Raw genomic sequence first — 26,020 nt, 5'->3', positions numbered from 1 at the left:
ACCAAAACGCTCACTTAATATTTAGTCACAATTATTATGTTAATTAGCAGTGAATATTCTAAAATGACCATAAAAAACTGACATCAGTTTTAAATAAGTCTTGAATCTGTTGCTTTTATTCTGACTTGAATGAAGGGTACCTGGGCTTGAATCCTTGGTTAGCAGGAAAGGATGATCAGTAGTATTTAAGTTGGGTTTTTTTCAATGTGTATAACTTGACTGTGTATCTGTAGTCATATCTTTCACATGCAAGAAGCACACAACTACCATTTTTTTCTATGTTTATTTTGTGCTGCAGCACCACACAGACTGATTTTTTTTTCAATCTGTTAATATGTGACGTAGTACTGGATATTATTCTTATATGAAAATAGAATTAAAAAAAGATTTCATCTTTATTAACAATATACAATATAATGACACAATATATCACAAAGCCTTGACGTGTCTGCGGCTTAAAAAATAATATTCTGAATGGGCTTTTTACACCAATAAATTCTCCATGAACACAGTGAGAAAAGCAATACAGTCATAATTGTAGAGAAAGTGACTATATAAAATGGTATTTTTCTTTAAAGAGCTGAATATCACTGATAATAAACAAACATGACCAACTGCTACGGAAGGAGTCATTTTGAAAGCCATGTCAGTGATGAGATTATGAAGCCCACTCCTCTGCAGACACCAAAATGCCAAACATTTAAGGCAGACACCAGGCGGTCATCCCTTCACATGGGCAGAGTTTTCCTCCTCCTCCTGAACAGCTTGCTCAACCGTCGTCGGGCCGAGGTTTTCTCAGATGACTGCGTCTGTTGGCTGAGTAGATAAAACATTTATCAGGCAGGGATGAAACAAGCCTTTGCATAAAACTGCGGGCGGCGTGTGAAGCTAAGTTTCACCATAGAAAGAACAAAATGTTCGAGGGGGAACAGATGCGCACCGAGGTCTTCCCTTCTAATGTGCATTAGCTGTGGACCGGTGCATCAGTGTGGCTGGAGCAGCATATACAGTCCCCTCAAAGATCCAGCCATCGTATGGGAAGTGACGAGAGAATAAATGCTACAACTCACCTCTTTGTGTTGAAAACAGCTGATTCTCCTTTTCCAAATGACCCAAATTTTAGCTTCCAGTGCCTGTGACTTTTATTCTTCTCTGTTTTTGTTGAGTTCTGAAACCAAAAATAATAATAAATTACATTGAATAGCTCCAAAAGGATAAGAAATATATTAAATCATGTGGGAAATATTTACCAATTACTTTTTGAAGTAAAATGATTTGAATTCAGTCTTGTGTGAGATTGTGATTCACCTGCTTTTCTTCCTCATCCTCTGCCCTCTCCAGCAGATCAGTTGTACTCATAAGCTGTCCTTTATCGTGTGTGTTCATCTTTCCTGCATCAACAACCCAGAACTTAGATCACAAACGAAGAGAAAAGTCATTTTATTTCAGCAGAAATGAGTGGAAAATGACTCACTTAAATGTATCGTTGAAAGAGCTGTGTCTGAGGCTGATCTCTGCCGAAAATGTCCGTTTTTCCACTGCTGTGGTTTGCCCACACCGTCCTTTCTATTGTGAAGAATTTCATGTGGAACGAGAGCCTCTTCATCTGCGGCATCAACCGGACGAGCGTTGAGAGTCTTAAAGAAAATCAAGTGACAAGAAGGACAACGTTGTCATGGTGTGACTGGTTCGAACGCTGATCTGATGAGTCTGTGCCGCATGACTCATTCTTATCAGCCTTCCAAAGATGTCGCACATGAATGCCAACACTTGGCTCACCTGAGCGTCTTGATCTTCCCACAGGGCTTCCAGCTCCGGTTGCATGCCTCGACTGTGCATCTGCTCTCTAGCAATTCCTTCCAGCATTTGGCACACCTGTTCCAGGTAGTCGAGCCCAGGACTCAACTCTCTGTTGTCCCCGACAGCAAGGCCCTGCACAGATCAGCGACAAGACAAACGACTTTATAAAGAATCCAACACACACAAGGCCATGCAAATGTTAGTGAAGTCTCATATAGAAAAAAAATTATTTTCAGAAAGGCATCTCAAATGATGACGATGTGAAAATGCGACCAAGTTATTTCAGAAATTCTGAAGTCGTGGACGCATTACACCAAGTCTTTTTAGCTGATCATTACTGTGCAAATATCCTAATCTGAAAATCTATCTATCGCGTTCATGTGAGGCCACTGCGACCTCAACGATCCATACTGACATTTGTGTGTCATTTATAGGAGTCAGAGTCAAAAAACTGAGTTAAAATCAAAAAGGAAATAAACATTATCTTTCAATTTCAACTTATTAGTGAAACAGCACAAATGTGTTTGTTATCCAGTTACTCAGTGTTTTCCTAGGTCTTTCCAAACTGCTGCTTTTGAGAAAACACTAAAACAGATTGGTCTTTAAGACACGAGGGTCCCCACAGCTGATTAAGGAGGGAGAACAAAACAACCTATTAGGACATCACAGCATGTGGCATGTTGGCTCCACATACTGTAAATTATACAAGCATGGGGTCATCAGATAAGATGAGAGCAAAATACATCTGGCCTGATGCAGAGGCAAAACTATGAATTTCAACTTTTTTTTAAGTCTTGTCAGCACTAGGTTGACTTATATTACTTCAAGCCTGAAGTGTTATAACTTATGTTGGCTATTACCAACATATGCAGTTTTAGAAGTCTTGAAATTTCAATATTGATCCGTTCATGAATGAATAAAGATGTTTGCCCTCAAAAGGCTGTCAACCAGCTGAACCCTCTTCCTGCAGGACGACCCACTCTTCCACCTGATCCACAACCTTATGACTCACAATAATGATTAAATTATAAGGAAAAATCAGAAACACCGATTGCTTGAAAATGTTACACTGACACTGTGGAGTAATCTATTCTATTTCGAACCTTCTGATGGACATTTGACATGTTAAAACACAGAAGTGACAAACTGTTCAATTTTAAGAGCTAATCTCCAACGATAGTTAAGTTATATTTTATAATAATAAAAACTTCTGAATGCAATGACACATAGTAACAGAAGGTTATTATGCCTAACATACTTTTCAGGCTTATCGGCGGCTCATTGCAACAAACCATTCAAGTGTGGCCAAAAGCAAAACATGGAAATGAATGCTCACCCACACCCACAGACTAAAATAAACGCACTGACGGTTAATTAAACCCAAATGGCACACTTAATCCAGGTGTCAATGCCTGTGAATGGTCATCATAAACAGGTATGCACACCTGTAGAAGAACCTATTTTTAATGCTTTTTTTTTCTACGTCCAATGATTAGAAGAAAAAAAAACTTATCAGAACAAATTCTTTCTTCTGTCTGGTTCGCAGCACATCTGTCATGAAGGAAGTACAGATGGCTTAAGTTCACCCACACGTCTCCATCCATTCCTCTCATGCTTGTCACCCCGCCAGACAGGTTTATGATCCTTCACGCCAAAGACGGACACGTGACGGGTTGTGAGCATAAAAGAAAGCCAACACGGGTAACGACATACCGATAACAGAGCAGCTTTGTCAGTTGCACTTGCAACCTTGTAACTAAAGTAAAAGTAGAGGGCCTGGTTGGACGTGTGGCGCTCTCGGAGGCTTGCATGCCTGTGCAAGCTCATACATGTAGTCAGGTGAACTGTTGCAACCCTGAAACCGTTTCCCGGCAAAACCGCAAACGGGAAATTCAACACAGGGTTCCAGTGTTTCAAGTCTGAGCGTCAAAAACAGAATCTCACCTCTGATCTGTGTGTGTCGAGACCAAGAGAAACCGGCCGTCTGCACACATCTGACCTCTGCCTGATGGGAAGGGATGGGTTTACTCTCCACCCTGAGTTCTCTGTCCTTTGTCCTATTCCTAAATCTGATGTGTGGCGTTTGGGAAGCAGAGATGCTCTGGGCCTGCGGCTGAGCACCTCCTCCACCGTCAGGGTCTTCGGCTTGTCTCTGAGATGAACAGAGTCAGTCTTTTGGAGGGACGCTTCCTCTGTGAGGTGCAGGCCGGTCGAACCTTTCTCCTCTCTGATGGGACAGAACTGTGGAGACGAGGAGGAGGAGGAGGAGGACGGCACCGGAGAGTAGAGGACAGGAGACTGTGATGAGAGTCCTTTTTGTGGCATAAACAAATCCATCTCAGTGTGATCTGTAGAGACAGAGCCGGACGTGGACAGAACGGTGTCACAGCTGGCCGTCTCCACCCCAGAGTCCACCGATTCCGAGCGCAGGTTCGGTTCCATGTAGGAAGAAGATGTGGGAGAGTCTTTCGAGTTATTTCCCAGCCACAGTGGATCGTGGCTCGGGTTATCGTCAGTCACCCACGTCTCCATGAGATTCCCAAAACTCCTGTACAGATTCATCCTGAAACAGAAAACCTCAGTCCGTCGCGCCTCTGAAGCTGAACTGCTGAATGGAAAATGAACGAGAGACCAGTTTAGACAAACCCACACAGTCATTAGCTGAGAGGTGAGCTGGTGATGTAGGACTCAAAGCATGCCCTGCGATCCGCCTCTCCACCTTCACCACGCCTCTCCCCATCGCGGCGCTCGGCTGCGTGTTGACACACGCTCCTTCCTCTCCCTAAATACTGGGAAAAAGGGTGACTCAGCCAATTTGTCCACACACCTGTAAAAAAAAATCCCAAACACAATAGGAGCAAGCTGTGACACGGCTGCATAGATACGACATGAGACGTTTCTGTAACCACCGATGTACTGTAACTTCCACCTTTCTTCTTCAGAAACATGAAGACAGCAACAGGATACATGATCGACATGTGCTGAGCAAATGATGGTATTGAGGATAATTTGTAGAGTTTCCATTTACATTCTTTACATTCCTATTTCCCCTAACCAACAGGTATTTATGTTAATGTATACTCACAATAAAAAGGCTCCTCTCTTTGGGTATATGTTGTTATACATGCTCTGTATCTGTTAGTGTGTAAATCAGAAGTGTGTGAAAATGGTGAAATAGTTTTGTCACTTCAAGAAAACCCATATTGATCTGAGACTGCAGGAATGTGTAGGAAGGACACTCCTGTCTGCTGACATGCTCCACATTCCCCAGGTGAGCAGTGGGTCACCCAGTCCAGCGACCCGGGTCCATCGCAGCGCGCTGAATACCAAAGACAAAAGCATGCTGTGCATGCGCTTGGTCAATAATATACAGCAGGGCAACCGTCGGTGTCTGACTGTAAGCGAACTGGGATTTAGGACTAAAGCGTCATCAAGTGTGCTTTCTTCATCAAGTGTATTCTTCACAATAAATAAAGACATAACTATTCAACTTATTGACCTTTTTTTTATCGATGCTTTAAGAATGTTTCAGCTCTGTTAATTATCCAGCTGTTTGCCACCATAAACCATCATAACTGGTCACCAGAATAACCAGCATGATGAAACTTAGTCAAGCTGACATAAGTTGGTAAAACCAGCTGGTTCAACTAGTTAATGTTAATCTGAATCAGTTTCGTCATGTTGAATCACCAGCTAAGCTGGTATAGAAAAGAAAGGAATTCATGCCGGTCTGTGCTGGGTGGGATTTTTTCTCCATCAAGGCAAATAAACACATGTTTAAAAATGAAAGAAATTGCATAATGGAAATGCAAATAAACAACAAAGATGCCACATGCTGGTTATTTGATCTATCCAAGGACAGGACCACATGCTGATCTAAGGTCTTTCGTATTTAAAGGATGCCTGGTCAGAATGGGATCCGACATAAGCAGGTTACTTCCTGTCTTGGTGGCGACATTCTGGTCCGCCAGCTTAAACCAGCGCCTGAGTAGACAAACCATGAAACAGTGTCAGTTTGCTATTCAGCTGGGGTGGTATGAACAGAAATCCAATATGGTTTCCAATCTGGGGTCCAGGATCAACTTGCAGGACTCACCCAGGTTTTGTCTGCTTTAATGTCATTATTGCTAATATAAAATTTGAATATGTCCAAGAATGCTAAATGGACTAACAATTATATCGCACTTTTTTCAATGCTTGAGCAAAATCCAAAGCATTTTACACTGTCAATCACATTCACCATTCACAGCTTTAAATGTAATAATTATACTAATGTTTCTACAAAAAAAATAGTAAATCAAATAATTTAAACATATTTTCTTTCAAATCATGCTGATTACAAGGACACTGAGGCAAAAGAAAGCTACTGGGGTCTCTTCACAGCTTGTTTTTTCCCCACTTTGAATCTTTCAAGAAGAACTCAACTCAGCTTTATTTATATAACACTTTAAAAACAGCTACAGCTGAACTAAAGCGCTGTACATAAATACATAAAACAAAAAACATAAAAGAAATCATGAGAAAGTGACATGAATGAATACACGCCGGGTGAAACAATAAATCTAGTCAAGCAGACACTTGTAAAACTGAAACGTAGTGAGGAACAAATATGTCTTATCAAGCATTATTCATTGTGTACCAACTGTGTGTGCATGTGTGTGTGTGTGTGGGTGATACCTGTGTATCCTGGTTTCACTCTCTTCAGGTCACTGTTCACTGCTCCAAAGTGCAGTTTTCCATCAACACATGATCCTGATGTGTAAATAAACTACATGTAAAAGATAAATCTTTCATATTACTCATACAATTAATAAAATATTCGTAAAATGCAATATACTAAAATAGAAATAACACAAGGTCTATATAAAGCACCAAGTTTTTGTCTTTTTTTTATATTTTATTTTTGGTTTCAAATGCAGAACAGATGAACAACAGATGACAAAAAAAAGATACTTTTAGATTTTTCCCCCACAACTCCCATCCACCCCTGCTCACTCTGGAAAAAAAAAAACCCCTCCATTTACTACCATTTACTATGTTTTAGGTACAGTTTCTGGCCAAGTTCTTTGATTGATTTCAGGTTAATAGTTTCAGCAGAAGGTCGCTAGGAGGCGTCATTTAGTATTTTAATTTTCAAGAATATTTTCCAGAGTTTTCAAGTTAAAGGTTTTAGCTTGGTTTGTTAATTTGTCCAGGTAAGATATTCATTTTAAAATCCATGTCAATAAATAGATGAGTGGAATATAGGGCAGATCTGAGGTGACTTCAGGAAGGAAAACATATAACACTGCAGAACTAAAAAAATCTGTAAATAATGAAAAGTTAGAAATCCTTCTCATAACACAACAGAGGTAGATGTGTTGTGCACGTGGCTGCGCCCTCACGCGTTAACTCCGGGTTGGATGGGAGACAGCGTGCTCGCGGGGACAGTCTGGAGCGCGCGCCAGTCCAGCGCTTCTCTTCTGTTTGAGTCTGATCCTCTGTAGCAACCGGTAAACACCGCGGGCGGTCTGCAGGGCGATCCGCTGCACCGCGGCACACATGGACAAATACGGCCCGAAATTCAGCAAAGTCCTGCTGACTCCAGATCCTCATTACATCCCAGGGTGAGTTGCGCCGCCTGGCACGAGACATCCGTCACGTGATGTGCTGTTTATGTTTGGAATGTGTTTGTGCATGGTTGTGATGTGACTCAGTTGACTTAGATGTTAATCCTGGTAATAAGATATGCAAATTTCACTAATTATTGTCTTTGAACCACACAGCTCTTCAGATTCTTCAACAAATCATTTATAATAAATAATATTTGCAGAAGTAAACAGGTAGTAGTTGTTGGCCTTTATTTTGGATAGATATACGGGGTATTGCCCGCAGCTGAAATACAGTTTTGCCAAGTCTTACGGGAGGCTGACAGGTGAGCTGCTGACCAGTCCTGAGGTGAAACACTCCTGCAGCCTGGTCCTCCACAGCGGTCAGCTGCCCTTCACACACACCGACGCTGATCTGACCCTGAGCGGCATCCCTGACAGTAACCTGAAGAGGGTGATACCTGGATACACAGGTATCTCTCTAACACACACACAGATAAACAGTGGCCAAGTAACCCAACACCCCAAGGCCAATTTTTTTAATAGGTGGATTCTCCTGTCAAGTTTAATAACAGGTCATTTGAATAGTAGATTTGTTTCCATCTGATGAGCAGTATATAGTTGACTTCAGCTGAAATCTGGAAACTTGCCGTCAGCAACAAGAAGGTAAATAGCGTGTCTTCAAATGTTACATTAAATATGAGGTTCCGGTTAAACACAAGACGGCCACAAAGAACTGGAAGGACTTCAGAGAGGGGCATCCTGCCTCTGCCATGCTGGGGCGTTTGATAACCAGGCTGTCTTTGTCTTTCTTCTTGGTTGGTTGTTGGAGTCGTAATTGGTGTCTATCTAGACCACAGCCCTTTGTTGTAGTCAGTAGCCTCAGCTCAGCCTTTGTGGTGTGAAATATAACCCCTGCTGCTGGTTTGAGTGACGCAACAACATGTTTTGTAGCGCACGTTTGCAAGGTCAAGGTGAGATTGTTTTCTGCACATTGAACAACCTGGAAAAATTCAGTGCATCACTGACCTAAATCTTCTAATAGCCGTGCTCAGTGTTCTTTTATTTAAAAGAGATGTGATAACTGTGACGTCCGGAAACTTAATAATATAATGTGTGTTATTAAAATGAAGAAAAGAGACTCAACCTTGAGTGGCTGGCAGAAGAGAAAAAAATAGATAAAATGCTATTCACTCTAGATTTCTGCAACCTTCATCGGTCAATAAACTAAATCTGAGTCACGACAATGTGTGGATGGATTTCATATTAAGGAGTTTCAGGTCACATTAAGACACTTTAGAGTTTATTTTGGCTCAGGCACCATGATTCTTTCCAAGGATATGGAACAGTGAAGTGTGAAGAGATAAATTAGAAATAAAATAAAACACATCCACAGCTGTTTTCAGAATATGGCCTCTTAACCATCAGAACCAGGGCTTTTCCTGACCTTCACACTTCTGGAAAGACCTGAGAATTTTATCCCCATTTATATGGATGTTGCTCTTCCAGAGCTGCCATTCATAAAACTGTAAATCTTTCATTAAAATCATCAACAATAAATCAATTATGAAAGTGATTCAGATCACTGGAGAGGTCTGGTGTGTCACTGGTACACAGACACACACACACACACCCTCTGAGGTGAAGACAAATACCCCACCCAAGTAAGTTAAGATTTTTTACACCAAATCTTATTATTGAATAACGTTGTTGCCCCGGCAGGTTTCATCCCAAAAAGCAGGAACTTCTTTGGATGCAACTACTATGAAACCTTTCGCAAAGCGCAGTGCGAGTCGTACCAGGAACAGCAGGAGAGACGCCGGCGGCGGGCGTCCAGCTTGCCAGGTGTGGGCGGCTTCAACTCTCAACAAGTTGAGGTAACGGTCCTTCTGCCGAGCGCACACACTCACACACACACTGACATGACATTTCTGATTCTCTCTTCAGTAAACAGTCAAATTGAGATGCTGCTGAATCCAGTTATTTACATTTTTTTGTATTTTAGACTGCGACAGATGAGGCTTGAATGCATCATTTCATTAGTCTCTATAAATTTATAGTAAATTTCTGGCTTCTTCTCTTTTTTTCTGTTTTGTTTAAATGGTTCTGTGTATTATTATTATTTTTTTTTTATCCCAGAGGCCTAAACCTCCTCTGGTATCGATCTCAGACGACGTGTTCACCTACAAACCCCTAAAGTCTTTCGCCCCGCTTGGAAAACCATATGCAATGGAAGATGAAAACCCTCATAAGTACTTCATCTCAGGTACGACACGGTGCACTCTCACAGTTTTTGTCTGAAATGTTGAAGCTAACTCTGATAACATGCAATTCACTCTCAGCTTAAATGTATTTTTTCTACTTGAGATCAATGCAGTAAGAAAAAAAGTGTAGACTTTTCTCTCGGTTCCGTCTCGGCGTGTTTACGTGAAAAGTGCTGCATTGGCTCAGAGACGGATGTTTTTTTTTTTTTTTGCAGGATTCACGGGGCACGTGCCAAAAGCTCGTTTCCTGATTGGCAAAGGTTACCCCGTCACCACCAACGAGGCACTGATCCGGTTTCGCAAGCAGCAGAGTTATCTCACCGATCCGGACTGGAGGAACAGGCCGTCGTCGTCATCCATGCCCTCCATCCACCCATCCAACAGGAGCTTGGCGCCGTCATTCACAGGACTCAGCTCTGGTCTGGATAAAAACACATTGTTCACTGAAAGATCCTCATGATCAGCGACGTTACACAAACTGCAAAACTATAAAACCCCAATAAAATGTTTGTTGGTAACATGATGAGTGGAATGTGATCAGTTAAGAGGACGTCTTCACGTTTCAGGACAGCAGGTGGGTAAACATGTCGAGTCTTTATTGACAGAAGTCGATTGTCACCGGGCATTAAAGGAATCAAAGGAAGCATTCAGAGAAGAGAAAACAGACAGAAGGTGGAACCATTTCACAGAATTCACATTACTGGAATACTTTTTTTTTTTTTTCCACTTTTTAAATCTCTCTTTAGCAAACTCACAGAACACACTTACCTTCGCTTTTCTCTAACTTGGCTGATCACCTGTGTATCAAAACGTACCTGCCACACGGTTAAATACCTGAAACAGCCACAAGATGGCCTAGAGTTGTGCAACTGAACAAACCACTGGAAGACATACTACTGTAAAGACCGAGCAAATCCACGACTTGAAAATCCCGTTGCGAAAACCAGCTCTAATAGCTATAAAAACATCCGATCTCCAGTAAAAGAGCGACACACACGGTAGGTTTTAACTCATGCACCAACAGTCAATCCATGCAGGGGATATGTTTATAAAAGCTACGTCACTAAGTCATGTACTACAGGAGGCTGGTGTGTCTGTGGCATATTTGGCACTAGTAGGAGGGTATTGCTATTCTTCTAAATCGTCCTGGAAATGAAAGATGAGACATGAAAAATTAATGATTCTGCACCACGAGAATTTCCAACAGTCCACATCAGCATTCATATTATGACCGATATTCACCCACAAGTAATACAGAGGGAACCATAAGCACCTAATCATGTTTATCCACAGTAGAAAGGTTAAAAAAAAAAGGCAATGGCCCATATTTATCCAGCTATGCGGCAGAGGAAAAAAAAAAAACACGGATCTTATGTTCATAAATCTTAATTCACATTTAACATGAGCACACATTACAAAAGAACACTGTAAAAACAAAACAACTAATAGACGACTTAAGATCAGGATGGGGCTGCAGCAGCTGTTTGAAAGTTTAAATGAGATATATTGATACATTTAAGCTAAACCAACATGAAATCGGACAGTTCTAAGGTGACGTTTTCCCACATTAAGTATTTACACACAGTGACTCTTCAGGCTAATTGTTGCATAGTACGCAAAGCTATAGTGGACAAAACAGTAACTGCATTTGAAATGTCATCAATGATAATGTTTTAGAGATATTGTTTTAAATATAACACGGTGTTGTATATCAAATAAGCTGAATGAGGAAAAAACCTGGGTGTCAGATTGCTATTTATTACAGCAAACAAGTTTTACTGAAACAACCGGACTGATTTCCAAACAGCTGCTGCAACTCAAGATATGATGAAGACGGGCCGCTGAAAAGCTGATCTCTCTTCTTGTGCTTTTCTTTAGGTAAAGCAGTGGGAGTGGGGGACTCTTTATGTATTTCCATGCAGTTAGACGGTGTCAAGTGTCCCCTGTCTGCCTTCACCCCACACAGGGCTGAGCTTTCAGCACTGACTGCTGGCGTGCGGTCCTCCGAGCTTCAGTGAACGGATGGATTGGGCCAACAGTCCGAGCTGTGATCTGTCCAGATGCAGCCACTGCGATGGTCGACATTTCCTGAGACGTGAATGATACAGAGATAAATGTATAATTTGAAGGGAAAAACACAGATTACGTACATTACGTTTACCACAAAAAACATACTTCTTACCTTCTGTTTTGTGCTTCGATGTGACTCTGAGATGTTGTCTCTGCTCTGATGGACCAATCAGCCGCTCCGAACAGCTTGGCCCAGCGTAGACCGCCCTGACAGGGACTCCCTTCCTGGGCTACGGCTGGTGAATTGGGCATCCTAAAGTCTCTCTCTTCTCTCCTGTCCTCTTGCCGGCTCTCCATGCTGATGTGGAACCACGTCTCTGCATTATTTCTGCTGCAGTCCTCTCCTTCCACCACACCGTCCACCGGCTCGCGCTCCTTCGGCCACCACTCCGGAATGGGAGCCAACGCTGGGCTCCTGTTGGCCTGAAGGCCTCCATGCTGCTGCTGCTGCTTGTAGAAGCTTAAACTCTGAGGAGTGAAAGACTCCCGGAGGGGTGAAACCTTGGTTTGCTGGCTGCTGTAGACTCGGTCCACCTTCTTGTCGACGTGTAGTCTCGGCCAGCTGGTGGCCAGCAGCGCCGAGCACGGCTGAGGGGGAGAAACCCCCCGATCCTCCGAGCACAGCTGCCTGTGGCGCAGCAGCCGTGGCTCCAGGAGCAGGTTGAGGTCGAAGGGCAACGCGGAGAGGGGCTGCAGCAGCAGCAGCAGCTCCTGAAACAAAGGCTGGCACCGACCCAGCGACATGGACAGGAACCCCCAGGAGTGGTAGTAAGTTTTCACCACATCTGTGGAGACAGTGAGGAGTGTGAAGGAAGAGAGATCAGACATAATGAAACACCTGGGAGTCCAGTTTGAGAGCCTGTCGAAGCATCACTCATCTTTGGGCTGTGATCATTTTTGTCATCTGCTATTCAGTTGTTTGCTAACACAGAGCGACCCCTGGTGGACAAATTAAGAAGAGTGTTTCTGAAAAATTGTGGCAAACCTGGTATTAATCAAATGTACACTTCAGAGAGGTTTTCTGAGAGCTGGATTTGGCATGCGCGCCAGCTGTTTGACACCAGCGAGTCAAACATTTACTTACTTCTTCTTCCTTTTTTAGAAGCAGAACACACATTTCATTCATTTTATTTTAATTAAAGTCTGACGTTCAAAAGAGCTTGACCTTAAGAACCGATCATCATTAACCTGCCAATATTGACCAGTTCGTACAAAGTATTAATTCCACAGAGGAGCGGAGGTGGCACGCTGGACCGACGGCGTCAAACTAAGTAACATTTTGACAGTGCCAACATGACCCAGAGCAGAGTCGGGGGATAATGTTATTCCAGCACTCATTACAGTCCATTTAGCTGTAAAGCTCTCTGAATGTGAGCCAAAGTGCTGGACAGGCTGAGCTATAGCTCCCTGGAGTTATATATTACATAAATAGTCGAGTAGATGGACTGTGCACTCACCTTTCTGACTCTGGAGGTGACTTAGCCAAAATTCCAAAGCTCTCAAGCTGTCAGAGAAAAACATCAGAGATTTAATGTGCGGCAGATTCATTAGAGTCACTGGACTTCGTTGCCTTATTGGTCAAACTAGAGGTAAGATTTATTTTACTTGAGCAGGCCCATGATGAAGGCTCTCAGCCTCATGCAGTGGCTGGTCAGCTGTGGACACTGTCTGATTTTGGAGACCAGGCTTTGCAGGACCCTGGTGGACGGACCTGGAGAGGAGAGAGAGACCAGGATAAAAGCTGATAAACTGTGCTGACACAAACATTCTGTATTCTGGTCCATAATGTAATTTTATATATACCGATTCTCGTGGAGATCTCCACCACGCCCCAGCAGTGGTTGCGCCGCTGTCCGATTATGACGTCCAGTTTGTGATCGCGGAGGCCGTCTTCTAAAATATTCTGAACCGCCGGACACAAGTGTTCCAGGACCAGACCAGCGATGGTGGGACTGCAGGAGCTGTTACCCAGACGCATCTGCAGGAGAAGAGAAAGAATCCTGACCCCGAGTATTTTCTGCTGACAGAAGTTATTTGATTCTTTTCCAATAGCTGGAAGTAATATCAATTTGGCACTTTTCCCTGATTCGGCGCTGAGCTCTGCAGAGTTCATACCTTTTCTTCGGGGTCCCTGCTGCTGCCGAAATGAGCCATGATCAAATCCACCGCTCTGCTCACAGATCTCAACAAACCTGCAGGAGTCAACAGATACACAACGTGACTCTTCTTTATCTGTATAATCATGACAAATCAATGCATACACAAATGATCTGCAACTAGGGCAATCAAAAATATGCCAAATCTTAATTATTTAAATAAAACTGGCACACATGAGTTGACAGGTTTCACAGAGTCCACAAACAGCCTCATTATGGACCGGTACAAGAAAATGAGAACACGATAACCTTTGAAAACACTTCATACGGCTCAATATGTTTTTGTTTTCCTGTAATGGCAAGAGATACAATTTTTTTTGAACCTCAAAAGAAATTTGTAGAATTTCAGCATTCGGTGTGCATGGTTTCACAAATTCACCCTCATATTGTGGCTTTGATGCAAATCCTACAACATTTCTAAAACACTCAGATGCCGATTTATCATAGTCAGTCTCAGGCAGATTGTTGCCTCTCGTCTTTTTTGAAAACACGGCAATCTCTAGTTAGGCAGTTACATTTTTGGGGGGCAAAACCAGGGCAAGACGTGATTTTTTTTACCCCCTTAATCTTGCAGCCAGGCTAGATTGAACCCTCTGGGTGGCTGATAGACTGACACAGGTAAACTAAAATGCATTAAAAGTGTTTCTATACTTCATCACTTCTCATCAGTGATTATTAGTAACAGATTAAACTGCTTTTATTTATTTATTTTTTGTTGGGTACGAATCAACTTGATTCTTGCAGGAACCAATATTAAAATTTGAACACGGTAAGAGTGACTCTGTTTTTCCGAAAAAGAAAAAGGTTCAAGCCAAAACTGCGGGGGAAGATTTTCGCCTCAAAAAGTGGGTTAATGCATGAATAAAATGAGAGAAAGATTTCAGGGTTTCATTTTCATATTGCAAGGATGCAAATGGGAATGTGAAGTAAAGATGAAAGAGTCGCTTTCCCGTTCCGGCAGTGAGCTTCGACGACTTGCGTCTCCCTGCCTCTCTCTCTCCGGCTCGTACTGACTGGCCTCTGCAAATGTCACGGTGAATTCTTTATGCGTGCTGATGCCGCCTGCAGTGCTGTGCCACACTGACTCTCTGCTGCTGCTGCTGCAAATGCCTCCATCAGTGATTACCCACTGCAAAACGAGCTCCACATTTCTGCAATAACATTTACACCGAGTGGCCCATATGGTGGCACACACACACACAAACGCACACACAGACTGATTAGGTGTAAATCATTAGCTCTGCTTCTGCTGCATCGTTCTCCCTCTCATCCTCTCTGACGCTCACACATAGGCTACGGAGCAGGAGCCTGAGCCAATCCTGTGCAGGGAGAGTTAAAAATAGGTCATGTTTGAGTGGAAGCCCCTTCAGGGTATTGAAGACGCTGCTGCAGTGAGTTTTTACTGCTGCTTTCAACAGCTCATCACTGGCTAGACTATTCAAACAAGAAGGAACCCAGCCATTACAGCTACTGGGTCAATTCTGACACACTCACGTAGTAATTTATTCCACGTATTTAACATCATTTACAGAGAATATCATGGCAAAGCAGTTCATTAGACGGCCCTCACCTCGCCTCTGAAGATGGCTGATGGACATCGACTCGTAAGATGTATCAGGCGACAGGCAGAACTCTGTAGGCGGCCTGTCGCTCAGGATGAGGGACTCACTGTGACGGCTCTGACCGGGCTTCAAACCGAGTCCCACAGAGTCCTGGATTTGTTGGGGATGCAGGCCAGAAGCGGCCAGAGAGAAGAGAGAACTCAGAGAGGACAGCGGCGCCACGGAGGAAAGGGCTGCCGTGAAGCTGCTGTGAAAAAAGCCCGAATCGGCGGCGGGTGCGGCTCGGTACTGAGGACACCTCTGCTGCTGCGGCGGCGGCGGCGGCGGCGCCGTCGGGGGAGTCTGGGACACCTGCCTGTTGGGATGCAGGGTGTCTGTGGTGAGGGGTAAAGTGGGGGGCGTGTGGGAGAGCACCGGGTGGTGGGACGTCTTCGGCCGACTGGACGCTCTGGGCCTGGGACTGGTGTAGCCCTGCTTGGGCGTGAGGTTGATGAGGTCCTGGTAGGTGGGGATTTTCACCAGGCCGGGCTGGCTCATGGCCGACGTTGGCTTCAGAAAAGTGTTGGTCTGAGTTTTGTCGGAGCAGGGACTTGATTTGTCCTGAGCCGCCGCGGGCTTCGGGCTGCTTTTTGACGTGCACGGGCTTGGACAGCGCTGGTTCCTGTTGGGGTGGCCCCACATGCGTTTGTAGGTGAAGCAGTCCGGGGTGGGCGTGCACGTGGAGCAGGTGTCAGAGCTGGTCGGAGCCTCCAACACCACCGGGAAATGGTTTTCCATCGGCGACGACTGGAGATTAGAAAGACACTGGCTGCTTTTCCCTTTAAACTTCAGGCCGGGCTGTGAACTGCCAGACTTGACATTTTTTTTATTAATGTACTGTTCCAGCAGGCAGCCCAGGTGCTGGGCTTGGGACGGCGCTTTTCCTGAGGGGACCAGAACAAAAGGCTGGATGGGCAGCGAGGTCGGCCTCTGGGCCTTACTGTATCGAACCATATTTTCTGCTGAACTCACTCCTGAGAGAAAAAGAGAAATACAACAGTAATCAGTTTTAGGTGGCAAAACTTCTTCCTGTCCTTCCTTTCTTATTTTTTTGACAACAAAAACAGGCTCTTAAAAACAGGCCAAAATACAGACAATACTCAATTGTCTCATAATGTTTGACAACAGGTCTTCAAACATCACATCACGATGTCAAAGATAAGCAAACTCTCTATATTTATTTGGGAAACAGGGAATTCACTCAGTAAGAGAGTATTCAGGAACCAACATAGCCGCCATATTTTCTTTTGGCCACAGTCACTGACATCTTTTGTGTCATCTTCTAACTTTACATTATATTTCCTCAACATGGCAAAAGCCTAATGAAAAAATTTACTTTGCTTTCTAGTGAAAACATCGATGAGTCAGTCTTGATTTTCGATTTTCCTTCATGAACTTGCTGTCGTGATGACAGATGAAGGTTTGAAGTAAACTTTACAGAAACAGACCAGTGTTGAAACAGTTGTGCACACTTACAAAGCCCATCAAGAGCCCCGGTCTGAGTCCCACACCGACTCCCTCAAGACACACAAAATGTCCATGTATGTTAGAAATGACGCTACAATCATTGATCCTTTTTTTAACGCACAATCACAAAATTAACTTTCATTATATAGTGTATAAGTTTTGTTATTTTTATTCTAACCTTTTATTTTCTTCATGTCCTATTGGTATACAACCCTGTGCCATGAGGAACATAAGCCCAATCACGTCTAAGGCGTGTTCCCAGTAATTAATCCAAAAGAAGCAAAGAAAATAAACTGAGATTTCTCGCACACTGTCAGCCTTACCCGTCTCTGCGGCATCGGCGCGATCGTGCTCCCGGTCCTGGCTCGCAGATGGCTGTGTGGACGCGGCCCTGGCGTCTTGGCATTTGCTGCTATGTGGGCCACTCTGGCCGGGGCACAGCGAGCAAGGCGAGTGGGAGAGGCTCTGGACGCCATCTGGATGCTTCCTCCTGCAGAGGGCTTTCGCGGTGGAGGTGGTTGCAACCTGGTAGTCGTGCATCTGAAGCAGAGAACAGTCTGACCCAGAGGCAGATTGTGCTGAAGAGAGCCTCGTTTCCTTCTGCTGATCCTCTTTCTCCTGATTTCACACAGTAACAAGGCAGAACTGTTAAGATCTACATAATCAAATCACGCATGCCGATTCGTACAGGAGATGGACTAACAGGCTTGTTTATGCAGGGGTTCTAAACTGATCTGGAAATTAGATATCTGATCAGCTCCATTAATTAGCAGAATTTAAAAATAAATTGTAAAAAAGTAGTGATACATGCCTTAGAAACATTTCCTCCTTCTATATTTGAAACTGTAATAATCTTAAATTAAATATGTATGCCATTTGTGTGCATTGTGCTGTATTTGATACTTATGTTCTGTGTCCTATGTTAGCATGAATCATTTCTAAGCAATTTAAGTATCAGTAATCAGATCGTATCTTGTTCAAAACCAATGGAAGGGCTGTTCTTCATGTGATATCGACCTTCTTGACGTCGCTGTGTTGCCGCTCCGTCCTGTGATCGAGCGAGAGCAGGAAGGGGCTGCCCCTGCCGGGCCCCTCGGGGCAGCCGGTGAGGCTGGACCACGCCGGGCTGGGCGACTGGGAGGACAGGTCACACGTCACCAGCTTGTAGTACTTCTGGTTGGTTCCCACAGCCAGGGCGGCCTGGCTCTGGAGACAGGCAGTCAGGTCGGACACCTCCAGGGAGGACAGGCCCGGGGCCAGCGGCTCCAGCGAGTACAGGTTGCAGTTGGAGTCGAGGCCCTGAGGCGACCAGCCGGAGGCCGGGGGCTTCCCGGCGCCGTGGACGTCGGCGGCTAGACTCTGGGAAACCGGCTGGAGGTTGAGGAAGACCGAGCCCTCGGGGGACGGGGAGGGGCGGAGGGCGGGGCTGCTGAGATCGCGAGGCGTGGCGGGATTGTTGCTCCGGTTGTAAATGGTGCAGAAATTCACCAGGACGCCGTCGGAGCTGTTGCAGGAGGAGTCGCTGACGTACTCCGTGTGGCCGTTCGACAGCCGGTCCGGCGAGAGTCTGCGCACGCTGTGGACTCGACAGGTCGGGTCCGAGTCCTCCTCCGAACACGCCATCGCCGATCTGCTGTCGTGGAAGCAGGGGCAGTCGGGCGGCTGCGGCTCCGGCTGGTTGGAGAGCCACCGGTGGCCCCTCCCGGTTCCCAGCATCGTCCCCTCGTTCCCCCACTCGCTGTCCGGGTCCCGGGGCGACATCGCGTAATTTGCGTCGCCGTTACTGAGCGGCCAGTTGGAGTTCCCATGCAACACAAAAGAAGAGTCCTCGTGGTATCGGTGCAGGTTATCTCCATCGATGTCCTCATCCTCCTCATCCTCGTCCAGGTCTGTGTTGGGCAGAAATGAGTTGTGCGACCGCGGATTCCCCCTCGCCCCGGCGCCTCCGTCCTTCGCGTGCGAGCCGCTTTCTTCCGGCGAGGAGTTGGAGTCGTACCTCCCGCTGCTGTCGCTGGCGCCCTCCTCCTCCGTGCGCTCCTCGTTCAGGCTGCCGTAGCTGCTGGAGAAGTGGCGGCGGCAGACGGCGAAGGCGTGCTGCTCCCGGGCGAGCGAGTCCCGCTCCGGGAGGGACACGGCCCGCGTCAGGCCCACCGGGCACAGCCGGCCGGGCCTCTTGGCCGAGCCGCACAGGGCCTGGACGGGAAGCTGCCAGGCGGGGAGCTGCACCACGGGGAAGTGGCAGGCGATCAGAGTGTCACCTGACAGGCTGGACGCTCCGATCATGCTGCTGGATGACGCCCCGCCGAACAAGCTGTCTCCATGTTACTGGAATTGAGAATAAAACATGAAAAACTAGTTTAAAACGTAACTCATCACAAAAAAACAAACAAACAAACACATATGTGTGCATGGATATTCATATATTTGAGCCGCAGTGCATCATATTTATCATAGTTGGGAAAATCCTTAATAATTGTCAGTTTAGTTCTCTAATGGAAACGTTCCTGCAGTGACGGAGGAAGTGATGGAGAGCTGCAGGTCTGCTCCCACACACCTCGCCACTGGTCCTCCAGTCTAAAGTCGGGCCGGGTTGTCTGCTTCGAGCTTACGCTCCATAATTCAGTGGAGCGTAGCAAACCCCTCCTCTTGCCGCCCGGGCCAACCACCATCTCTCGCAGTCTCCCGGCTGCTCTGTAACTAGGGCAGCTGCACTGCAGAGCCGCTCCGCTGGCACTGCGAGGGGTAAATACACTTTCACATCAGCTTATTTAATTCAGCGTGCGACACCACATTAATATGGGAGCGTACACATGTTCACGCCGAGTCTCAAAACGCACATAGGTAGAGTGACGGCAGCTATTTTCCCGACGTGTCATTAAAACAATTAAAGCGCATGTGCAAAGTACACATGAAATATTTAAACACTGATGTTCAATCAGAGGAAAAAAAATGGGTTGCGAATTTAAAGTTGGCAAGAGATTCTTCACACTACAAATACAAACCATTTCATAATAAATTCAACCACTGATAACGATTTTTATTGAGTGAAGCAATGTGTATTTAAGTACTTATTACGCATTCAAGTATAAATAAATCATATTTCATGACTGCAGATACTTTTTCAGGTCAGTGTTTGATCTTAAAGCTAATGTCAGCTGATCTATAACTATTGCCCCATTACATTGTGGTATTTTAGGATTTAGTTAGAATATTCAATAACTTGGAGTTATGCTTTTTGTATTTGTACTTTCTGATAAAAAAAAGAAAACTGGCAGATGTCTTATTTGCATGAGGAAACAATCAAGATGTATTTTTATGGCTTTATGGCTGCAGCTGGGAAATAAACGGATCAGTCAGGCATTTAATTATAGAGGGGAGTCTTCCTAAGGCGCTCGTTCGTGCTCCCAGTGAAGGTGGGATGTAAAAGTTTATGACCAAACGATCCCTTTAGTAAATTATAAGGAAAGCTTTTTACAAGAAAAAGCCAGAAACACATTTCTTTCTGTTTTTCCACTCTTTTAAAAACAGTATCAAATTAGATTTTTATGTTAGCAGCGTTCTTTCATAACTTGGTTGATTATGTCTGAAAATCTAACAAGAGGGCTGCAGAAATATCCTGAATAAATCTGATAGTTCAATACCAGCGGAAAGTAGGCCAGTCTGACACACCACTCGTCTGCAAAGTCTAATCATTTCTCTGCAAAGAGGATCCAGCTCTCGTGTGTCGTCTCTGCTGGAAGTCTTCTTAGTTTTGCGACACAGAAATCTTTTCCATTCTCTTTCTTCAGTGCGCCGGAGCACAGAGATGTTTGTTATCCTCCCTCCGTCAACTATGGCTCTGGAAATTTCTGTCAGGTCGAGTCAGTCGTCAAGCGGGAGAGACGGGACTGGAGGTTATGCCAACGCAGAGTCTGATCCCACGGCGGTCATGATGCTGCTTGTTATGGATCAGGTCGGGCTATAATAAGACAACATCAATAGCAGCTGAAATGCTGATCTTTGATGTGTGTGAGGAAGCGTTTCAGTAAGAAATGAAGATAAGATCAAAGACGATGTTTGAGCCATATCTTGTCTTCATTTTTTTTTACTGTGATTGTTTTACAATGTTATCAATAGAATTATGAAGAGCTTATAATTAGCTTTCTGACTATAATATGTAACACTTTGAGTGTGTTTTATCAAGGAGCATCAAAAAGCTGACGCATGTTCGATCACAGCTAATGCAAAATGACAACAAAGGAGGAAGCAAGTCCAAGCTGCATGATATCAGCTCCTCGTGCAACACTGCATTATGAGATCATGTCAAGCTCAGTCATCACAATATGAACTGGAATAAATAAAAACAATGATATCTTTTGTGCTTTGAGAACCGTTCGTCTATACAACAGTGTTATTTCTCTTGTCCACAATTACACCAACTGTGACTGGACCAGTATTTTAGAAGAGGAGCACATTCTCAACTTTGTTTTGATTTCTGATTTTTGTTCTGTGGCCAACAGGTATGAATTAACAATGAATTAATCACACGATGCACTGCAAAATTTATGTTATGCCTTTTGATGCCATGATTTGCAGTATATTGTGCAGCCTGTGTTATTTAGCTTTAAATAATCTCAAACTGCGGATTTGAAATGATATCGATGGGTCAGAGGGATGCCCTTTCCCAGAATGCATTTCTCCTTTTAATTGAATAATTGAATGAAAGGGGAAAACTCTTCAAACTGATCCAAACAGACATCTTGAGGAGTAAATCCAATGTGTTCTGGAAACTATTAATCTAACAGTTAAAATATTCACAGACAACAAAACCTTTATGGGATGTGGATGTTCATCTGCTATTGATTTATTAGGTTCACCGTCTGACAGGCTGCGTGACCTTGTTTTGACATGAGCGTGATGAATCAGGGTTTTCCTCCTTATGACTGCCGCGCAGATTTTAGAGACGACAAAAATAACTGAAGGCAGGGGAACATGGCAGACGCAGCCAGACACACTGTGCACACATTTGTGCTCATAAAAACAACTCATCCATGACAGAAATAAAAAAAAAAATCAGCGTCGAGATTAACCAGGCGTTAATATAATGAGCAGCAATAATAAACATCTTAATGAAACAAGTGCAAACAAAACGTAAAGCAGCATCTGCGGCATCTCCTGCACACCTACTTGAAAACTGTGGTCAGTCAAAGTCGCTCTCCATCCTCTTCTTGCACGAGACTTTGATCCATTTTCACGCACGCGGCGGGTTATAGAACGAGCGTCTGAAAAGGAAAAAAAAAAAAAAAAACTAGACGCACGCTTGACGCGAGACGTGCACGAGTGCAGCAGATTGAATTTGGCTTCGGGAATAAAAACGTGTGAGTGATGAAGAAGAAGCCGGGAGGAGGGTCTGGAGCGGTCCGCTGTTCGGGTCCCGGACAGACGCGGGTGGTCCGCACGCCGCCGCACGCGCACCGCTCAGGTTGCCTGGAAGATTGCGTCACGACGGCTCCAGCCAATGAGAAGAGGGAGAAGTCCTGCGAAGAGTCCAAGAAGACCCAAAGCCTGCGAACACATCTGCGATAAAAATAAACATCACAGGCAGCCATGCAGTCTATATTCTAGACTCTGAGCAGCGGACACACTATAATGTCTGATGAACAATGAAGCTGTTAAAGTCGATATTGGATATAGTACAGATATTTTGTCATGTCTTTTTAAACTGCGATTTTCAGATTAAAAATAAATGATGCTAAATGCACAGTGTCTCATCTTGGTGACCTGAACAATGACGTCTGTAAAGGTTAACGGGTCTAATGATGGAAAATGTGCGGATCTGCAGACGCACTGTTGCTCTATAAACTGGCTCAGCTCGCCCTCTAGCGGAGAGATAACTGAACTACAAGTGCAGGGATTTGCATCGTTTCTATTCCTGAGTCAATTTTCATTTCCTGTCTTTTTATCTCAAACTTTCCAGGAGTCGCAAAACACCTTCAGCGCGAGGATAACAAAGTTTATGAAATATAATATATGGTTTTACTATTTATTTCATTAAATCAATGAAGTACAATGAAGGACCAGAGTTCTTTAAACTGACAGAAAATATGAAACTCTTGGGAAGTAGCTGAGATATTTGGGTGTAAAGCAAAATGACACAGGAAGAATATAGGAGTTCCTTTGAAAGACTGATTGTTGTTCAAAGAATAATTTCTTCAATTTATTTTGTGAAAGCCACAAGATGGTATTTTCTATGCAATCATTTTTTTAAATGCAATAGTTTTTAGTCACCTACCTACCTGCTTTGGAGATCAGGGAAATCTTTTCAATTTTGAAAAAGCTTAGGATTGGCTCCGTTACTGTGGACCATCTTCTAGTTAAGTTACAGTATAGAATGCTAGGATAAACTTTTTAAATTCACTTTGCAGTTTTCTCCTCTCTTCACCTATTCATGTGTCCAACACTGGATGTCATTAACTTAATCTTTCTTTCTTCTGCAGTGGCGTGCACTCTCCTGCAGGATCTCTCTGATCTATGCTCCAGCCCCATCAAGTCTGCATGCAGCTTTATGTCAGATGTCGACAATAGTTTGTTCATCATTATATGCCTGTTATCATTTTTCTCTCCCTAATCCCAATAAGTGCATCAGAAAAGCAGAGAGTAGCTAAACCTTATTTTTTTAATGTTCATTTGAATGTTAAATATCATGAGTGAGCTGGATTTTAAAACTGAATTGACTTTGTCAAAAAAGTTTAGATTCAGCCTGAGAGCACAGGTCAGTGACTCATATTTGTTCGTCTAACAGTGAAGCGTAGATCTGATGGGCTTCCTGCCCATTTAAATGTGGTTAGTGTCTGAACCACTTCCTTTGTTAGTTTGTCCAGGGTATTTTTAGAAAGGCAAGCAATTAAAAATAGCCAAAGGTGAGGTAAAAAGCTGATTCCTATCACTGTGTCCTTGATATTTAATCTTAGAACAGACTAAATACACAATCTGCACGCTGATGTTCATATCAGTAAAGCAGCTTCCAGTCATTTCTCAGCCCTTTTTGGACCAAAAACACATTTTGCAATGAGAACAGCAGCAATAAGCTTCCTCTCAATGCACACACACCCCGACACACCCCCCACAGCAGACCTAAACACACACACACAGACACGAGCGAATTTGTACTCCAGTCACAGCAGCCTGCAGATCAAATCTTCCAGTAAATTAAAGGCAAAGAAGATGGGGGCAATATAACCTTATTTAAATAAAAATATATTTATGTAGATACATTTTTACAGTATATACAAACATGTACAAAAGTCAGAGCGCTTCACACACTTTGCTTCAATATTTATATTTTCTCATCAAAAGCACTTTTACACTATACAGCCTTTAAAACTGGTGGGGGCGGTGATCCAGACACGAGGATCAGGAGACATGGAGCCATTTCATGCACGGTGGTGCCAGATCAGATTATTGCAGCCTTATGTCAGAATATGATGTACTTCCAACACATCTTCCGTTATGGAGCCAAGATCATCGCAGATCAGGGTCGTGTGGAGTCTGGCGGGTTTGCTCCATGAAGCACATGTTTGGAGAGATCGACGTGCCGACAGAGTCGTCTCTGTGTGTGTTTCCCCTTCACCTATGGAAGGCACACTGATTTTTCCTGCAAAGATAAGGCAGAACTTTATTGCTGCGTCATTAATATGACTTCATCCACATCATGCAGCATGCACGTGAACACTACTGCTTCAAACATCAATCCAGGATGGAAATAAAACTGAAATGTGGAACAATATGCCTGTTTTATGTAACAAAAAGCTGTGGAGCGGTGGTAACTAAAATGTTTCAATTTTCAGAACAGTGTTGCTGCTGGGCTTTCTGAATTTGAACATTAAATGTTAGATATGGCTTGAAAACAGTGTTATACCTGCAGTACTGGGTGCCACACTCTAAGTGATCCCTGCAGCTGGCACCAACAGGCTTCATGCTGTTCCAGCGCCACAGCAGGGAGCGTTTGGTCCGCTGGATCAAACCGCTCCAGTTGTCGGGTACAGGCAGCGTATTGACCTGTGAACGGCAAATATTGGATTCTTTTATGAGCTTTTACGACCACCAGATCAAACATTAAACGCTGAGATGAGCACAAAAACAATAAAACTTCCAGAAGCTGGACATTAGGAGAAACAGAGACGTTATTAATTTACCTGAACAGCACAAATAAGAGATAATACAACAGAGAGGAGGATGACTTTCTCCTGAAGAGTCCTCATGCTGTTTGCAGGCTGAGCTCGACAGAGACGCCGGTCTGACTCCAAGCTGCTCCGCGCTCCCGTGTCTGTAGTATTAAAAGGCCGTAACCGGGTTGGGGAGGAGTCTGGCTGATTCACTGATGAGTTGCATTAATGGCGAGCCGAGCTTCGCTCATGGCAGCAGCGCAGATCTCCTGCACTTATCAGGTTTATAGTGACAACTGCAGCCAAAGTTTATCTCCTGAGGTCCAAAGTCCACTTCGAGCTGGGAATTGAGGACAACTCCACGTCAGAGGTAGACCGCTGAAACTTCAATGTGTGCCATGAGCTGCAGACAGACTCCTGTTTGCACATTTTACGTCAGTCCCAGAGTCTTTTGCTCTCAAAGTGAACACAGAGATTATGCAAACTGGAGATACTGGAGTATGAACTATTTTTAAGGGCCTGGACTGAAATGAACTGGCATCCATCCTCAGGCCCACAGCTCATTAGATTCGGCTTAGATTTAATGAAAGGTTACAAGTGTAAGTGGATGTTGAAATGAAAGCAAACAGAGTTGGACTGATCTGCCCTTTCTGAGTGACATTAACTCTGTCTGACCTCTTCAGTGTTTCTAATCAATCGCAGACAGGCCAATAACACACACAACACAAGCATGACCGCTTCAATGCCTCGGGCTTTTTAGGACAAGTAGACTAAAACTGAAGGAGTTCATGATACGCAATATACAATTTACCAAGTATTTCAGTGCAGGAGTCTACTTTTATTTAAAACACACAGTGAGGCAGAAGGAGAACATGCAAACTCCACACAAAATGACTCAGTGCTTCATCAAATAACTTTGAAGGTGTGTTG

General features: G+C 44.1%; 4 protein-coding genes across 5 annotated transcripts; 1 reads left to right on the top strand and 3 right to left on the bottom strand.

Annotated features, from left to right (window-relative positions):
• Positions 1-260: 260 nt before the first annotated feature.
• Positions 261-4,469, bottom strand: LOC115383433 (uncharacterized). 2 transcript variants are annotated; one of them, XM_030085613.1, is made up of 6 exons: positions 3,745-4,467; positions 1,780-1,932; positions 1,475-1,637; positions 1,309-1,391; positions 1,071-1,168; positions 261-816 (listed from the first exon to the last, which is right to left on the bottom strand). In XM_030085613.1, the coding sequence occupies exons 1-6, from the start codon at positions 4,456-4,458 to the stop codon at positions 729-731; spliced, it is 1,299 nt and encodes a 432-aa protein (XP_029941473.1). In that variant the 5' UTR covers positions 4,459-4,467; the 3' UTR covers positions 261-728. The 2 variants fall into 2 exon arrangements, with proteins under 2 accessions (XP_029941473.1, XP_029941474.1); XM_030085614.1 differs by lacking the exon at positions 261-816 and having other exon boundaries at positions 1,251-1,391; positions 3,745-4,469.
• Positions 4,470-7,300: 2,831 nt separating this feature from the next.
• cimip2b (ciliary microtubule inner protein 2B) lies at positions 7,301-10,112 on the top strand. The gene is made up of 5 exons (XM_030085629.1): positions 7,301-7,406; positions 7,653-7,861; positions 9,111-9,265; positions 9,528-9,654; positions 9,868-10,112. Exons 1-5 carry the CDS (start codon positions 7,342-7,344, stop codon positions 10,110-10,112), a joined length of 801 nt encoding a protein of 266 aa, XP_029941489.1. The 5' UTR covers positions 7,301-7,341.
• Positions 10,113-10,857: 745 nt separating this feature from the next.
• On the bottom strand, positions 10,858-22,230 carry LOC115383431 (iporin). The gene is made up of 10 exons (XM_030085611.1): positions 22,113-22,230; positions 17,964-19,271; positions 17,270-17,564; positions 15,449-16,453; positions 13,838-13,914; positions 13,526-13,700; positions 13,328-13,433; positions 13,180-13,226; positions 11,835-12,507; positions 10,858-11,740 (listed from the first exon to the last, which is right to left on the bottom strand). Exons 2-10 carry the CDS (start codon positions 19,227-19,229, stop codon positions 11,629-11,631), a joined length of 3,756 nt encoding a protein of 1,251 aa, XP_029941471.1. The 5' UTR covers positions 19,230-19,271; positions 22,113-22,230; the 3' UTR covers positions 10,858-11,628.
• Positions 22,231-24,376: 2,146 nt separating this feature from the next.
• On the bottom strand, positions 24,377-25,928 carry LOC115383435 (liver-expressed antimicrobial peptide 2). Its single transcript, XM_030085617.1, has 3 exons — positions 25,121-25,928; positions 24,844-24,983; positions 24,377-24,579 (listed from the first exon to the last, which is right to left on the bottom strand). The coding sequence occupies exons 1-3, from the start codon at positions 25,184-25,186 to the stop codon at positions 24,552-24,554; spliced, it is 234 nt and encodes a 77-aa protein (XP_029941477.1). The 5' UTR covers positions 25,187-25,928; the 3' UTR covers positions 24,377-24,551.
• Between the last annotated feature and the right edge of the window lie 92 nt (positions 25,929-26,020).

The sequence above is a fragment of the Salarias fasciatus genome (genome assembly GCF_902148845.1).
Source record: "Salarias fasciatus chromosome 7 unlocalized genomic scaffold, fSalaFa1.1 super_scaffold_4, whole genome shotgun sequence".
NCBI classification, from domain to species: Eukaryota; Metazoa; Chordata; class Actinopteri; order Blenniiformes; family Blenniidae; genus Salarias; species Salarias fasciatus.
This window is presented reverse-complemented; position numbering and strand designations above follow the sequence as displayed.